Raw genomic sequence first — 17262 nt, forward strand, 5'->3', positions numbered from 1 at the left:
ACATCCCATGTCTGCAAGTTCCACTCTATGCCATGTTTATCTGCAAAACATATTCCCTAGCTTTCCAATTCTACTCATCCATTAGGGCAAAACTTCATTTTCTTCATAAAGCTTTTTTCCAGTGGTCCCAGCCCTATCCTTTCCAGACAAATTTTATATCATTCATAATTTCTAGATCACTTAGTGATGGCAGAGTTGAGACATAGTTCTTTTTTTCAAGTCAGAAATCAAAATGAGGCAAAATCACATTCAAGTAAACAATGTCCAAGAAAATCTGTGAATCCTTAACCATGTATTATTTTCATAGGGTGCTGAAGCTAAAATTGAGAGAGAACTTGTGGCATCACTATCAACGTCTTCATCATCATCATCAACAGAAGACTACAACTTTGAGGAAAAACATTTATCGAGAACAGAAATGAACTTTATTTAAGAATAATGCATACAATTCAATTATATCAGTTTAATTATAGTTACATTATAGTGGTGTGTTTAATTCAAGTCCAATCCATGTATTAACAGTTTGTTTCACCATTCATCTTTAAAATCTTCAAACCAATAAATTTTAGTAAATCATCCTTAAAAGATCTTTCCAAGCACAATCTTTGTTTTTATTGGTTTAAAAAAATGTTTTTAAAATGGAAAAATAATCATTGTGAAGTATAGAGAGATTTCAACCATTTCCTTGGAAATACATCTTGATAATAGCAAGCATTCATCATAATATAAAACAGAAAGAGGATTAATTTACTGTGGCATAGGAAGTCCTGCCAGTTCCTAAATGCCCTAAATAGTTTCTCTGAGTTATTTTACATTGTTTAGGCCTCAAGGAAAACCAAAGCCCCACCTCCAGGTTTAGTAACAAACAAACTCTGCTTCTCTGGCGCTAAGCTGCGATTGCTCCTCTGGTAGTAAGCCTCCTGCACGTTTGCTAGGAAGCTGGGCAACTTGTCAGCAGGTACTATTGATACCGTGCAGCCACCCCATCCTGCTCCAGTCAGTCGTGACCCAGGAGCGCCGAACTTCCTAACAAAGAGAGAAAAAAAATTACTATATATAAATGAAAATAGTGATTACTTTGATGCTTATAGAACACATGGCCAATCCAAGTTCTGAGGAGAGAATATGTTGGGAGTTTGGGGGTACTGCCAAATGTTTTAGGACATTAATTAAGAAATGTTAGGACACTGAAAATTTTATACTGTTTCAGAAGGTAAAGTCCCTCACTTTGGATGTAAGAGATCTGGCAAAGCCCACTGTAGTCTTGATTTCATAAAGTAGACACCTGGCAAGATGTGAAGCAAGCCTAAAGGTAAAGTGGGAAAAGTGAGTAGAAAGAAGACAGGCAATGGGTGTGGTTAACGTTATGAATCATAAGGTCACTAGCAAGGAAGGCAAAACAGAATCAAATGTGCACAGTCTTATTATTATATAAGTGGGACTTGTTTGTTTTTTTCAATTATACTCTTAGGGCTTAGCTATTCAACATAAGACAATAAGACTCCAGGGGCTGGAGCCATAACTCCACTTGCCTAGCACACGTAAAGCCCTAGATTCAATTCCCAGTACTGAAAAACAAAAAAAGAATCAGATCCTTAGAACTGATAGACACGTTCTACATAAATTTATCAACACAGAACTCATTATTTAACTCTAGATTGATTGGTTGGTTGGTTTAATCTCTAATGGAAAATTATACAAACTTTCCACAAAGAAAATGGTGCCCATTCATATCCATACCATCTTCCTGCCCTTCTAGTGCTGGTCTGACAACAGAACTAAGAATTTGCCGTTAGATGAGATGTGTCTTATTAGGACAGAAATGACTAAACTACCACCCAGCTAAAGACATTTTTAATCTTTAGCCATGAACCAGGCACAAACCTAAAATTTGAAAAGTAAAAGACCTTACACAAAGTGCAAGGATTACTCATCTTCAAAAGATGCAATTGATCTTGACAGTAAAAGTTAACATATACTTTCAATTTATTCTTTCTAATATAATTTACCCCAAATTAGTCACAGATTAAAAACTCTATAATTAACTTAGCACAATTCTGTCCCTTTTTCCATCTAAATGAGCTATTTTACTTCCTGGAAAATATCAATAGATTACCCCACCTCTAGGACATCAGAATTACTGCACCAATAATTCATCCCCCAGCCCCCCATATGATTTTCTCAATTGATTTATTTTCATCATGTTTCATTCATTAACGTACACTTGTTGGATGAAAATAGATGTTTAAGGAAGAAAAATAATACTTAAAAAGAAAGAAAAATTACTAATCTTTCCTGAAAACATCCAGCTTATGGTCCAATAATTTAACTGAGACCAGTCTCTGTCATCCAAACTGAAAGGTTTCTTTGACCCTGGAATTCTGGATTTTGAGTTCCTAGGCTAACAAAGGGCCCATTTGCAGTATGTTGATTTAAAAAAAAGTTATATACAGCCACATCAAAAACTTTCAATGAGGTGTCCCCGAACATCTCTAAAGACCTTAAAATGCGAGTGTTTTGGTCAACCATGGCAAGGTCTTTAGAGGACAACATGCCTTCTTGATTTTCTAACCCCAACTATGCCATTTTTGCTGAACTCAATTCATCAAGACTTTAATGGTCTTCAATGGATTTCGAGGCATGTTTCCTTACACTTTCTCATTTGGACAGTTTTTTAAAGTTGTGGTTTCAAAAACTGAACTTATACTGAGAGTACTGCTTCTAATCTGGCTGCAAAAACCATAGGAATTGTGCCAGAGGCCCAGAGAGCAAAACTAGCAGAGTTATTTTATTTCTATGTGTTATTATTATTATTGGTGGTATTGAGGGTTAAACTAAGGGCTACACACACATGAAGCAAGTGCTCTATCACTGAGCTACATCCCCAGCCTTATTTAGAAGTCTTTCTAGGTAAACACATTCACTTCTGAGTCCGGTTACCACCTTGCCTACCACAGAGGAAAATGGTCTAGATTGTATCAACCACATGGTCCAAATCATCAGAGCTCAAATTTCCCAAATAAAGAATAAGTGCTATTATGAATGGCCTTCCACCCCTTAGTCAATGGCACTCCTGATCACAAACAGAGGCTTCTCAGAAGTCTGCAACCTGTTCAGCTGCACTTACCCTGAGGTGGAAAAGACCTGTCTACAGTGTTTCCCACTAGTGCTTAACATACCCATTAGTCTATATCATTTAAATTCCAAAGGAGGTCCAAAGTTACAAGACCAACAGAGGCTTTGAATTAAGAAAGAAAAGGTAGGTGAGATGAGGTTGTTTAATAAACTGTTCACATTTGAAATTTTTTTCTAGGAGAACAGCAAAACATTAAAAATTTGTCTCCTGAGCTATTGTACATCAGAGAGGCAATACAAGAATTATAAAGAACAATCCAAAAATCCCCTAAATACCAGTTTGATGATTATGCTGACTGGATGGGAATGATGTAAAGGGTTTGTCAAAGCAATAAAAAGCAGCCTCTGCCTTATAAAGCATGATTTACATAACAAATGCTAGGGCCACAGGGATGTAGATTATAAAGAATTTCCCTTTAATCCTTTTATTGCCAAAAAATAATATTCATATAATTATTTATGCACCCAATGTAGCCTATCTAAAATTTCCAAATTTTAAATGAACTGGTTTAACATAAACCTAAGTTGCAAGTCACAGGCCAATGAAGAGTGCATGTAGGGAACCCCAGAAAAACCCAATTATGCTACAAACTAGAAAGGGGAAAAATAAGGTATCATGCTTTGTACTTCAATTCAATTTCATAATAAGTAAATATTTATATATTACACAAATGGATATTAAATTATTTCAGGAAAAAGGTGAATTTGAGGAAACGTCATATCCATCACTCTAAACCCAGCCCAGTATAATTCTGGAACTGAACTATTTGTTGCTGAACTATTATATTTGTCTTAAAATATAAAAATATATAATATATACATATATAAATACAAACAGGTAATAATATATTCTTCATATGGAAAGACTTCTAGTTTCTGTTCTCCAAAAACTGGCAAGATCTCAGGAAAACAGATCTTCCAGTACAATTTCTATGATTTTTAGTCAGGTTAGAAACAGTACTTTAAAAAGCTTCTTCACAGCAAAGGAAAGAGTCAATAACACAAAGAGAGAGTATACACAATGGGAGAAAATCTTTACCACATTCACCTCACAGAGAGCATTAATCTCCAAGATATACAAAGCACTCAAAAAACTTAACACAAAAAGCAAACAACCCATTCAATAAATGGGCAAAGGAATTGAACAGACACTTCACAAAAGAAGAAATATAATCGATCAATAAGTATATGAGAAAGTGTTCAACATCTCTAGCAATTAGAGAAATGCAAATCAAAACCACACCGAGATTCCATCTCACTCCAGTCAGAATAGCAATTATAAAGAATACAAGCAATAATAAATGATGGTAAGAATGCAGGGTAAAATGTACACTCATACACTGCTGGTGGGACTGCAAATTGGTGCAACCACTATGGAAAGCAGTATGGAGATTCCTCAGAAAAACTGAAATGGAACCACCATTTGACCCAGTTATCTCACTCCTCAGTGTACACCCAAAGGACTTACGATCAGCATACTACAGGGATGTACCCACATCAATGTCTATAGCAGCTCAATTCACAATAGCTAAACTATGGAACCAACCTATGTGCCCTTCAACAGAAGAATGGATAAAGAAAATGTGGCACATATACACAGTGGAATATTATTACTCAGTCTTAAGGTAAGAATGAAATCATGGCATTTGCTGGTAAATGGATGGAGCTGGTGAATATCATGCTAAGTGAAATAAGCCAATCCCCCAAAACCAAAGGCTGAATATTTTCTGATATGAGGATGCTAATTCATAATTGGGATGGGGGTGCTAGGGAAGAATAGAGGTACTTTGGATTAGATAGAGGGGAGTGAAAGGAGGAGAGGGGGTGGGGGGTAGGAAGGACAGTGGAATGAATCAGATATTATTACACTATGTGCATATATGATTACATGATGGATAGAAAAATAAAAAGTTACACTCCATTTATATATGATGGGTCAAAATGCATTCTACTGTCATCTATAACTAATTAGAACAACAACAAAAGAAACAGCACTTTCAGATTGTTTTACATTCAAGAAACCATAGTCTTCAAATACTGCTCAAATAATAAATCATAAGAATATGTGCATACAAATTTATTTTAGAAATGTAAGCCACTAAAAGCTACTGAAGGTTTGCTTTGATTGGAGCAAAAGGCATAAGCAGTATAAGTAGAACACAGAGGCCTAAAGAAAAAATCCCTAAGGATAGCTTAAGTGTCGCGGTTCCTGGTCCCTTTTTGTTGTTAGGGTATGGAGATTAGGACTTAAGCTCACAGGTTAAACAGCATGTAACTAGGATTTATACTTCACTCTTCCATGTTTGGATCTGGTCAGGAGAATGGGCACAAGAGGCTGAGCAGCTCAGTCATGGAATAAAATTGAGAAAAGACTTCTGAGGGAGACAAAACAAATTAACTTTTGTACCCATTGTCCACCCATTAAAATCTGTCATTCATCTTTCTTAATGGTTTGGGCTGTAGTACAGTAATGAATTGTCTCTAGTTTCAACAAGTGTCAAAACAGAAATAAAAGGAATTAACTATTTTTTCTTAAGTAAAATCAGGGAACCGATAACAAATGAGCTGTCTCACATTTAATTGACTTGGTTTCAAAATTGTTCTGTGGTCCTCAGTAATTCTACTTTAAAATTTAGCTGTTTTTTTTAAAAAAATTTACATTTTGTTCATTTGAAAGAGATATTTTATAATTGGGAAAACATCATCTTTTCCTTCATCATTTTGTTTCACATAATTAAACTTCTAACATTAATTTAATAAAAAAAAAAAAAAGGCAGCTTAACTGCGTAAGTGTAGTTTCCTTCTTCCTCCCTGGTCCTTTCTTTGGATTCTAAACTGATTTTCTCTTGAAGAGCAGTAAATGACTCCATCAATTTAAAAAAAAAAAAGGCAAAAAACTCAAACATTGGTGATTTCTTCTACTTTTTTCCCCCTTTCTCCTCTCCAATTAGATCATAAAATTGCTTGCCCCATACATTGTCCTATAGGCAAATTATCTAGAGAAACAACTTCTCAAATATGGTCTAACTCAGATCATGCAAGGTTTTCACGTGTATGTGGTACCTTGAGTAGTCTTACGTATTCAAGTCCTTCATTCAATCATTCAGTTAGTTACTTTTTCATGTGAATAGTTTCCAAAGAGTTTTCAGAACACAAAAGCAGTTTTATAAAGTGCTACAGGTGTGCCCAGGGAGAGTGACCTAAAGATTACCTTTGGCAGGGCTCCTCCTAGAACCCATTTCATTTTCCCTCCTTTTCATCTCCAAAGACAAGGAGGAGCTCAGGCTATCAATCTCAATCACAACTCCTTCTGATGTTAACATTTTTTAAGGAAAAATCTGGAGGTGGTGTGGTCTTTCAAGCAATGCTCTATCAGAGGTTGAGTTTATGGAACCAGTAGTCCACACCAGGCCTTGCCTGGGCCCTTTCCAGCACATCCAACATCTCCTTTTCCTGGCCCAGAAATACATAGGGTCTCAAAGGAACTAGGGCTTAAGGGTTTCTATTGCTCTTCTGAATCTTTCCCATTTTTACTACTTATTACTCTTCCACCTTCTATCTTCCCCAGTTTTTAACAATTCTTTATCTTATTACCATCCTTTATATTCTTCTAAACAGCTCCTTCTTGCCTTATCACCTCTCAAATATCCATACAAAAGAAAGTTCCACAGTTTTTGAGATGTGGATTAGACTTCAACTTCACATGGCATACAAATATCCACACAAAAAGCATGTGTTGATTGTAGGAAGGAGTGGTAACAATGACTATGTCTACTTAATTCTTCCTTTGAGTTTGTTCTGATAGTAGGACCTTCCAGTACTACTACCAACTGGAATATCTGGCTAGAATATTTCCATGGAATTATATGCTCGTCACCGCAACAGCAAAGAAAACATTAATTAAAAAGCTTAAAGGCCAAACGACTCTTCTCGTCAATATTTTCCCTGTGCCAGAAGATAATATTTCTGTATGGGAAACTCAGACCTATATGGTTATATAATAACTAGAAACTTATTTTGATACTTAGCCAGGGGCTTCCAAACAAAATCTGCCATGAAAAAAGAAATGGCACTCCTTCTATTCTAGACATAATAGTTTTTTTCTTCAGAAAATTAACACAGCAGATTGAATATGTAGTCAGAACACTTGAGTTGCCATTAAAAAAGGAATTCCTCAAATAAAAGTTTTAAATAAATAAAAAGTACTCTTCCTATTTAAGACAGAGCCACAAAATCTTTCACTAGAACCACATTTTTCATAACGTATAAACCTGTAGACTGCTAGAACAGAAAAAGAGAATGGAGATCAAAAAGCAAGACAACAGTCTGAAGTCACCTAGCGCAGGATGAAAAGAAACAAAGCTAGAATTCAATCTGTCCAATTCTGGCCCAATCTTATCTAGTCTACTGCCTGCCTTCTTGCTCAGCATGAATTTGCTCAATGTTCAAATGCTGGAAACTACAACAACCAAGACTTCCCATCATGCAGTTTCAAAGTCAGGAGAGAAAATAGATTTTGAAATATCCACATTTGAATGTAATCAAGTGGGAGAGAGCAAAATACTGAATTGAGAGCCAGGCTTTCCCACTAACTTATTTTGAAACTTGTTCAAATCACTTCACCCCTTAGTGCCTTCTCAAATCTCTAATATAGGATGATAATATAAGATGAATTCTGACCCAGAATTGTGAAAAATGGATGCCAAAGATGTGGCTTTTGGTGAAACAAGGAAAGTTTCTCAGGCCAAAAATCTAGAAGTCATCTCTCTTTTTCCCATACAGCAATTATCTAGACTCTTCCTTGAAAGCACACTTGGCACTGAATCACTAGCACTTCCACTGTCCCTTTCTCTTCTCAAAGCCAGAGTCCTTCCCTGGCCTAGACCCACAAGGCTAGTATGGGGTATGGGGTATCTACTTCATCACCTTCTACTCTCTCCTTTCTTCGATGACCTTCCACCATACTGGTCCTCTTGCTGTGCCTCACACATGATGGCCATATGTCCACCTCAGGGCCTCTTCACTTGCTGTTCTAATTTCTTCAACTTCTTCAGGTCTCTGCTCAAATATCACCTCCTCACAGAGGAGCTCTTGAACCATTCCATATAGAGAATCCAGTCAACCCAGTAGTTTTTATCCTTCTAATTTTTGTTAACAGCATGTATCACTAACAGTCAAACTACTGTTAACTGTCATTTCTCTCTCTTCTCATAAGAATGTATATTCCATAAGAGCAAGTGCTGGTTGCCCATCCCAGGAAAAGAAAGCATGTTAGAGAATTTTAGGAGAACAGCAAATGTTCCTCTATGGCTTTTCAGGTAGGAATCAAATCATCCCATTTCTTTCCAAGCAAAGATGCTTCTTCCTCATTTCTGCACATATCATTTCACTTCCTCTTATTTCCTGAACAATGTATGTCCCTTCCATTTACTGGGCCCTTGATATTTTCAGAAAAGAGCACTTATAATGAAACAAGCTCTGGGAGGCTCTAGGGCAATTAGCAAGCAAACACTGACGTCAGCAGAGTGGTTCTCATCAATGCTGGGTGCAAGTCTCTCAACAAGTTGGGTTACACATTCCATTTGTGACCACTGGAGCTACTTGGTTTAAACTTTTCAGGCTGGGAGTGTGGAATGAGTGAAGCAAGCCACAGGCGCCAAGTGGTTAATTATATTTCCATTACTAATTGTATGCAGCTCTATATTATCTTCTCACAGTGAAATAACATCAAGCCATTTGGGAGTTTTCCCAATTTCCCTTTCAGTTCTCCCAAGGTCAGTAAGAGCCCTCTGGGGTGAGTGGACCACTCTATTATTGATAATTATAAGGAAGTTGTTTTCAGGTTTGGTAAAAGAATTTCCCTTTTCATACTTCTGTCTCAACACTCCATTGATAAACTGCACTTTCTTCAGTCCTTATTTCCCCAAATTGCCTAAACTAAATCTAGAGGCAGGAAATGCTGGATTTCTGAGTGATTCTTTCAGCAATCTCCCCACATGCTCCTATCAAGCTTGAGGCCTTCTTTAGGCTATCTCCCTTCTTTTGAATAAAATGAGTAAACTTAATTAGGACACCTAACATGAGTTTCTGGCACAGTAGCAGCATAATAATTAAAAGATCATGAGAAAGTAATGACAGAGCCCATGTCTGAAAAAAGCTACTTTCCCAAAATGTGGGGTCATCCAAAGATGGAAAAGTCTTTCTTATGATGCCACAAAGAACTGATTCCAAGTAAGAACCTCATAAAACCATGGGGTCAGGTCTCAAAGCTTTCATCCTATAGATATATAAATAAAGGAATAAAGTTGGGGTCTATATTATGGGAGGATCCTTATAGAAGAAGGAAAGAAGAGCCTTCTGTCATGTAAAAGATTATGAAAATGTTGCATTTTTTTTCAGTGATTTGAACACTATTCTTTGGTAGAATCTTTTGGTCCCCATCATGCTGCTGTCTCAGCCTCACCGACAGATGTCCACCAGCTGGTCCAGCTCAGGGCAACTGCACTCATACATGTCCCGGCAGCTCTTGTGGCTCTGGTTCATTAACTCTCCCAGCAGCTGGACTATGTTGTCAGGTGCTTCTTCACATATCTTCTTAAATTGGAACACTCTTGCAGCCTCACTGTACACGTGCTTTGCCCGCTGGTAGAGTTTGAAGATGAGCACTGAGGAAGCAAAGGCATGGGGAAGATTAGAAAGACCGACTGTACTGCACTGTACAAAGATAGTGTTGAGGCTTCCATTTCTGCCTTCATTATCAAAACTTATACTTGGGTTTCTATTTTACAGAAGAATTTCTGATAGTCAAAATATGCCTATTTGCAAGTCAGTTTTACTTCTTTCTTAATACTGAATAAATCTTGTAAGAATATTTTCTTCATTCAATACAGAAAAGTGTATACAGGCGTGTGCCAAATAAACCATCCCATAGGAAGGGAGGGTGACATGTATTGAGCACTCCCTATATATCAGGTGCTCTAAAAGCACTACCTCATGTAGTTCTCAACAGCACAGGGAGGTAAGCAATGTGATTCCTCTTTAACAGATAAGAGAAGGAGGCTCCATTAGAGTGAACTCACATGCCTAACATCACACATCCAGAAAGTGGCAGAAGCAGGACAGATCAGGGATATATGACCCTAAAATATGTTCTTTTCACTGTACCCTCACCTCCCAGAAAGGAAAACTGAAAATACCTATGCAACTATGTTTATAAAAATGTATCCTATAGTAACAGATCAACACAATTCTTTAAATATGTGTAAATATTATAAATACATATATCTGTACTATATATACTTCAGCCTTATTTATCATAGCAAAAAAAAAGAAACAATCCAAATATTTAATAACAGGGGACTTTTAAAAAATATATACTATATTCATTAAAATATATATATTACTGTGAAGAGAGAGCCTGCAGAATGAAAGAAAATCTTTGTCAACTATTCTTCCAACAGAGGAATAATATCCAGAATACATATGAAAAACTCAAAAAACTTAATACCAAAAGCACAAATCACCCAGTCAAATGGGCAAAAGAACTAAACAGACACTTCTCAAAAGAAGTACAAATGACCAATATATGTATGACAAAAAATTTTCAACATCAATAGCCATCAGGAAAATACAAATCAAAACCTCACTGAGATTTCATCTGACTCCAGTTAAAATCAAGACTACAAATAACAAATGCTGGCAAGAATGCAGGGAGGAATACACCAACGTATGATAGAGCTATAGCATCCTGTGGTATTTATCTAGAAGAATTAAAGTCTTCATACTATAGTGATACATGCATACCCATATTTAAAGAAGCACAATTCACAATAGGCAAGTTATGGAACCAGACTAGATGTCCATCAACAGATGAATGGTTACAGAAAATGTGGTATACCTACTTGATGAGGTTTTACTCAGACATAAATAAGAATTAGATTATGTCATTTGCAGGAAAATGGGTGGAATTCGAGAACATCAAGTTAAGCAAATTAAATCAGGTTCAGAAATACAAGAGTGGCATATTTTCTCCTATGTATGAAAGCTAAAGAGAGAAAAAAGGAGGGAATTGAAAATAGAAGGGAAGCCAGTGGGGTAGAGAAATGAGATCAGGCGGAGGAAGAAGGGGAGAAAAAGAGGAGGTACTGGGGAATGAAATTCATCATTGGAGAATGAAAAAAGGAGGGCAGACAGGAAGCTCAGAATATTTATTCCCAAGCTCCTTCCTTTTGGAGCCACCTGAAATTGGCTCAGTCCCTCCACTGAAGAACACTGAACTTCCTTCCAGGTAGGCTTTTCTCCATGACTTTCCTCCTGGGTCTGTCTCCAGATCCCTTCTCCCCTAAATTATGATTACTTTCTCAGAAGTACTTTTTCATTTTTATTTATGAAGCAATAAATTCTATTAAAGTTTCAGGTTACATTCTTTGTCCTCCACAGCACTATTCTCCTCACCCTGAGAAGTGGATAAAAAGGCAGTCCAGGCTAAAAGAAGGAAAGTATCATGATTAGGAACAGCATGTCTGTGTCTCCACAGAACTCATATGTTGAAACCCTAACCCCTAACTGGATAGTATCAGGAGTTGAGGCCTTTGAGGGATAACTGCATTTAGATGAGGTCACGAGAGTGGAGTCCCATGATGTGATTTAATGTTCTTATAAGAAAAGAAAGAGGTTAGAGTTCACTTTATCCACCTCATGAGGATACAACTAGAAGACAGTCATCTGTAAATCAGGAAGAGGGACTTTACCAGACACTGAATCTGCTGGCTCCTGGATCTTGAAATTCCTGGCCTCCAGAACTATAAGAAATACATTTCTGTTGTTTAAGCCACCCAGTATGTGGTATTTTTGCTATAGCCGCCCAAACTGACTAACACCACTCATGGGATTTGTGCAAAAGCTTAGTGATTATAAGGATGGGGCTAAATTTCTTACAAATTAATAATGAAGAATTAAGTTTTCTTTCAAAGATTTGCAAATGAGTAACATGAGATATAACTTAACTACTTGTATCAATGAAATGATGCAAATTTGTGTAAATTTTCCTACTCCTTTTCTGAGGACCTATGGTTAATCTTTAAATCTAATCAGTTCTTCTTTACCAATATATGTCTTCTAACCTACTCTCTTATTCTCATATCTCCTCTGAATTTGCACTTTGTTCTCCTTCTAGTAAGTGTTCCACAGTTATCTGCTAATTGACATCCCTGTCTTCATCATTCCTTCCTGCAACCCATCTTTAAGTCGACACTGCCAGATTGAGCTCCCAAACACAGCCTGATCATATTACTACCCCAAATCCTGTTTCCCTAGTATTTAGCATGGTCCAAAATCCTGCCCCCACTATGCTCAGTCTCAATAGGATATCTTCCCTTCAACCAGAATGGCCTGTGTTACCCTAAAACAACTCATTTCTGGATATACTCATTAGTCCCATAGGGAAATAGCTTCTTGCCCTTTCTCTGTGTCAAAATTTTACCTCTTTCTGCAGGTTCAGATTACATTTTATATCATCCATGAAGTCATGAGGGCTCAGCTGGAAATAATTTCTTGACCCTGAACTTGTACCATGCTTGCAGTCCGTGGCACTCATGTGGTGCTTATCAAACATTTTCCACAGTAATTATTTCCCATATCTCAGCAAAGAATTCACAAACTGCTATACCTGCCCCCCCCAAGCACAGCCTCTTGCCCCAGAGCGTCTCCACAGTGTCTTACATGACAGCTCAATAAGTGTTTACAGTTCATGATCATACGGTGAGGATTTTATTTTTAAATCCCAGATTGAAATCAAAATACTTCCATCTGGCCATTGTTGCTTTAAAAATGAAAGCAAAATTCCACTATTCACAGCTTAAGGAGCTGCTGAGGCTGAGGAAAGGGAATAGCAGGATTCCCCCTTCTATTAAATCTGCAATTGCTGACACCCGTGTAGATGAAAAATAAGAAGCAGGGGAGGGAAAGAGAAATCACATGTAGGTAAGGGAAAAAATCCACCCACTCACAACAACAACATGTTTTGTTCCATCAGTAGCCAGGTCATGTGAACCAGCCTACTCTGCAACGTGAATTTCTTGTTTCCATCAGTCAGTTCCATTGAAATGGGAATATGATTTATTTTAGAGTCTGGGTGTCAAAACATCCCAAGGGAAAAAAGCCTTACCCCTACTGGCATATACTGTCTACAAAAATGCACCCTATGAAGAAACAGCACAGGAGGATGTGGCAACAACTCCTCAAAATCTCTGAACAGGAAAGGACAAAGGAGTGCAATTGATTGAAGTTATGTGCCTGAGACGGTGCCAATCATTTCGTACGTGTTAATATAATCCAGGTTGTAGAATATTTTGAAAGGAAAGAAAATGACTTTGGTAACTGTAGTTTAAAATTCTTCTTTTCTAAATCTTGAAGTTGAAACAAAATGTTTAAAATACCAGTTTTAAGATCCCATATGTTTCAGTTTTACTTTTGAACTACTTCACCTTCTGCAATCAGGGACCAAGTTAAAAATCAGAGCATGGGGAGGGAGGAGGGAAGAGTATTGTTTCATTTTTACTGTGGGATTCCACGGATAAAGCAATCACCTAGTTTGGTGGTCCATTACCATTTATGTCTGCTGCACAAAGGGCACAAAAAAGCAACACCTTCTATGACAATAAAACAGTGCTGTTTTGCTGACAAATCACTGCATCATACTTTAATGAGACAAGTTTTTTTAACTGAATAATAAAAAATTTCAAACAGATTGAACAATGGCGAAAATATTGTAGCAAACCCCGTAGTCCATCACCTATACTGAAAAATTATTATTTCCATATTGGCTTCAATTGGTATTTTGCTGAAGTATTTTCAAATAATTGTAGATGACTTACATATTTCCTCCTTATATGTTTGAGTGTGCACTTGTATGAAATACTTTCTTATATAAACACTACATCATCATTATACCGATTACCACTGATTCCTTATTATCACCAAGTCTATATTTTAAATTTTCTGAGTTATCTCGGAGTTTAAATTTCAGTTGGTTTTGCCACACATATATTCAGTTATTTTGTCTAATAAGTCTCTTTAAATCAGATATTTACAGTGTTTTCTTAAAACTTGTTCTAATTAGCTTTGCATGACAGTACAATGCATCTTTGATACAAATAGAGCACAACTTCTCTGTATATGGTGCAGAGTCACACCAGTAGTGTGTACATAGGGTAATAATGTCTGTCTCACTCTACCATCCTGCCCATCCCTACAGTCTCTCCCTCCCCCCCTTCCCTCACTCCCCTCTGCACAATTCAAAGTTCCTTCATTCTCCCCCCCGCCCCCGCCCGCCCCTTCACTATGGATCAGCAATCACTTATCGGAGAAAACACTCAACCTTTGGTTTTGGGGGATTGGCTTAGTTCACTTATCATGATAGCCTCTGGTTCCATGCAGTTACTAGAAAATGCCATAATTTCATTCCTCTTTTTGGGGGGAGTAGTGTGTTTACCAGGGATTGAACTCACAGGCATTCAGCCACTGAGCCACATCCCCAGGCCTATTTTGTATTTATTTAGAGACATGGTCTCAATAAGTTTCTTAGCACCTCACCATTGCTGAGGCTGGCTTTGAACTCGAAATCCTCCTGTCTCGGCTTCCAGAGCCACTACGATAACAGATGTGCAGCTGCACTAACTCAATGACATTCATCTTTAAGGTTGTGTAATAGTTCACTGTGTATGTGTATCATAATTTTTTTATCCATTCATCTGTTGAAGGGCACCTAAGTTGGTTCCATAATTTAGCAATTGTGAATTGAGCTGCTATAAACATTGATGTGGGTGCATCACTGTAGTATGCTGATTTTAAGTCCTTTTGTTATAAACAAAGGAATGAGATAGCTGGGTCAAATGGTGGTTCCATTCCAAGTTTTCTGAGGAATCTCCATATGCTTTCCATAGTGGGTGCACCAATTTACAGTCCCAACAGCAATGTATGAGTGTACGTTTTTCCCCCACACCCTCACCAACACTTATTATCGATTGTATTCTTGATAACTGCCATTCTGACTAGAGTGAGATGAAAACTTAAGAGTTGTTTTGATTTGCATTTTCTAGTTGCTAGAGACAATGAACATTTTTTTCAAATGTTTGTTGATCAATTGTATTTCTTCTGTGTTACAATGATTTTGATTTCTGGATTCTTAATATCATATCCAAGCATATTTCAGGGCCATATCCTATAATAAAACTCAATATTGTCCATTACATATTTCTTTAGAATTATATATTTTCCTTTAGGATTAAAGGTTCTAAAGTAGAAATTGTCCAGAAAGATGTTTTCTGTTAAACCTTCGGACTGGTGCTTTACTTTGTGACAAGAAACATTCAGACCATACTGAGCAGATTACTCCAGAAACTAGCAATCCTGATGGCTTCTTGTGTCTGTTCTGTCCCTACAGAGGAAGCGTTGGGCAGAAAGCCTTCTGCATAGGAATATTAAATGAGGGCTCTTGTTGGGCACTCTGAAAGTGCGTGAGAGATTGCCACTGTTTGCACTCCCCAACAGTAGTAACTGGGACAACAAGGGGAAAGGGCAGAAAGGGCATCTGGTTTCAATTGTGATATAAAGGTCTTGCCAGAGGCTAAAATAGATTTAGAGACCACCCTTTGGGAGGGACACAGTTCTGTGTTGGCTGGATATCACAAATGCTCTCCGGATCCAGGATTCTGGTTTATTATATGCTGGAAACTCATCTGGTCTCTTTTGTACAGATACCAAAAAATCCAAGAAAATCTGAAACTTTGTCCATAACAGCTTTCTTCCCTGTCCAGTTAACTTATAACCAGATGTTCCATCTGCTTATAAGCTCTTGTAATCTTTGAGAGCAATTATTATATTAAAGGATGAAGGAAACAGTTTCTTTCTATGTTCATTGCATGTGTGACTACTTCCAAGGCAAATTCAATTTAAAAATATAACACTAGATGTTATTTTCTTTCAATACTACTAGTGGCCTATCTTACCCAAGGGAAATCCAAGGCTTCAACACAGGATGTACCACACGGATTTTGTAACACTTCTTTTCACCAGTATGTATCTTAGATAATTACTACATCTAATCCTAAAATTATGTACCAATTCTGAAATCTAAATGTTCATGACCACATACATTTAAACTGCAAAATTTTCATTTTGTTGTTGAATAATTTTCACTTGTATAGTAAATTCTATTGCTATAGTTTCCTTTCCTTCTGACTTCATCCCTCATCACCTACCCTTTTCCCAGACATTCCAGCCTTGCCACTGTGCCTCCAGAATACAACGCGGGCTTCTGCCTTAGGCCCAGTGCAGTAGATGCTGTGTTGATCTGAAATACTCTTCCACACGATCTTTGCATGGCTGGCCCCTAATTGTCTTTCAGGACTCAGATGCTACAGTTTTAGGAAACCTTCCCTCAATTCCAATCTAGAGCAGCACCTCCCCCGCCCCCCGCCCCCACAATCTCCATCCTATTTTATTTCCCAAAACTTGTAACCATCAATATTTTCTTGTGTGTTCCTTTGTTCATTGATTTGTACAACTTCCCACAACTAGAAAGCTCCAGGAGAGCCAAGATCTTGTCTGATGTCTTTATTACTGTATATTCAGCAGCTAGACTAGGATTTGGCATATAGCATGGACTCAATAAATGTTTGTTGAATGAATGGTTCATCTCCCTATTTAACACAACTGCAAAAAAAAAAAAAAAACAAGGCTAAATGAAGAACTGTGGGATAAATACAACTGGGTATATGGAGAAGACTTCCTATTTTTGGAATTTATACTTACTAGCATCTTCACCAATCATTAGTAAGAGTTTGCTAAAATAAGGCTTAGAGGCAATTGATAAACTTCAGTATCCAAAGTATATCCTAATATCCTTTATTACAGATGACTGATAATTATTTATATTGTATTTTGCTTCATAGATGTGGTAGAGATTTCTAAAACAAATGTGTTTTGAATAAAAGGGAAGAAATAGAAAATAGATAATTATATCCAGTTAAAAGAAACTGTTTTTGTTTTCCTTTTAAGCAATCTTTGCAGCAAAGAAGTGCCTACTAACCTCTGCCTTAAAAAGGTGGGAGGCTACATAGCTTATGA

General features: G+C 37.2%; 1 protein-coding gene across 6 annotated transcripts in view; it reads right to left on the reverse strand.

The window, feature by feature from the left end:
* Nucleotides 1-408: 408 nt before the first annotated feature.
* The window catches only part of GALK2 (galactokinase 2), a 125235-nt gene continuing 108381 nt past the window's right edge, over nt 409-17262 (reverse strand). For 5 of the 6 annotated variants that reach the window (XM_081292148.1, XM_081292149.1, XM_081292152.1 and 2 more), the window contains 2 exons: nt 9599-9800; nt 409-1026 (listed from right to left, as the gene is read on the reverse strand). In XM_081292148.1, the coding sequence (XP_081148274.1) occupies nt 819-1026; nt 9599-9800 (410 nt within the window). In that variant the 3' untranslated portion in view covers nt 409-818. The remainder of the gene's footprint in view (nt 1027-9598; nt 9801-17262) is intronic. The other variant, XM_081292151.1, reaches the window with a different exon arrangement.

The sequence above is a fragment of the Spermophilus citellus genome, assembly GCF_964194105.1.
Source record: "Spermophilus citellus genome assembly, chromosome: 4".
Taxonomy (NCBI): domain Eukaryota; kingdom Metazoa; phylum Chordata; class Mammalia; order Rodentia; family Sciuridae; genus Spermophilus; species Spermophilus citellus.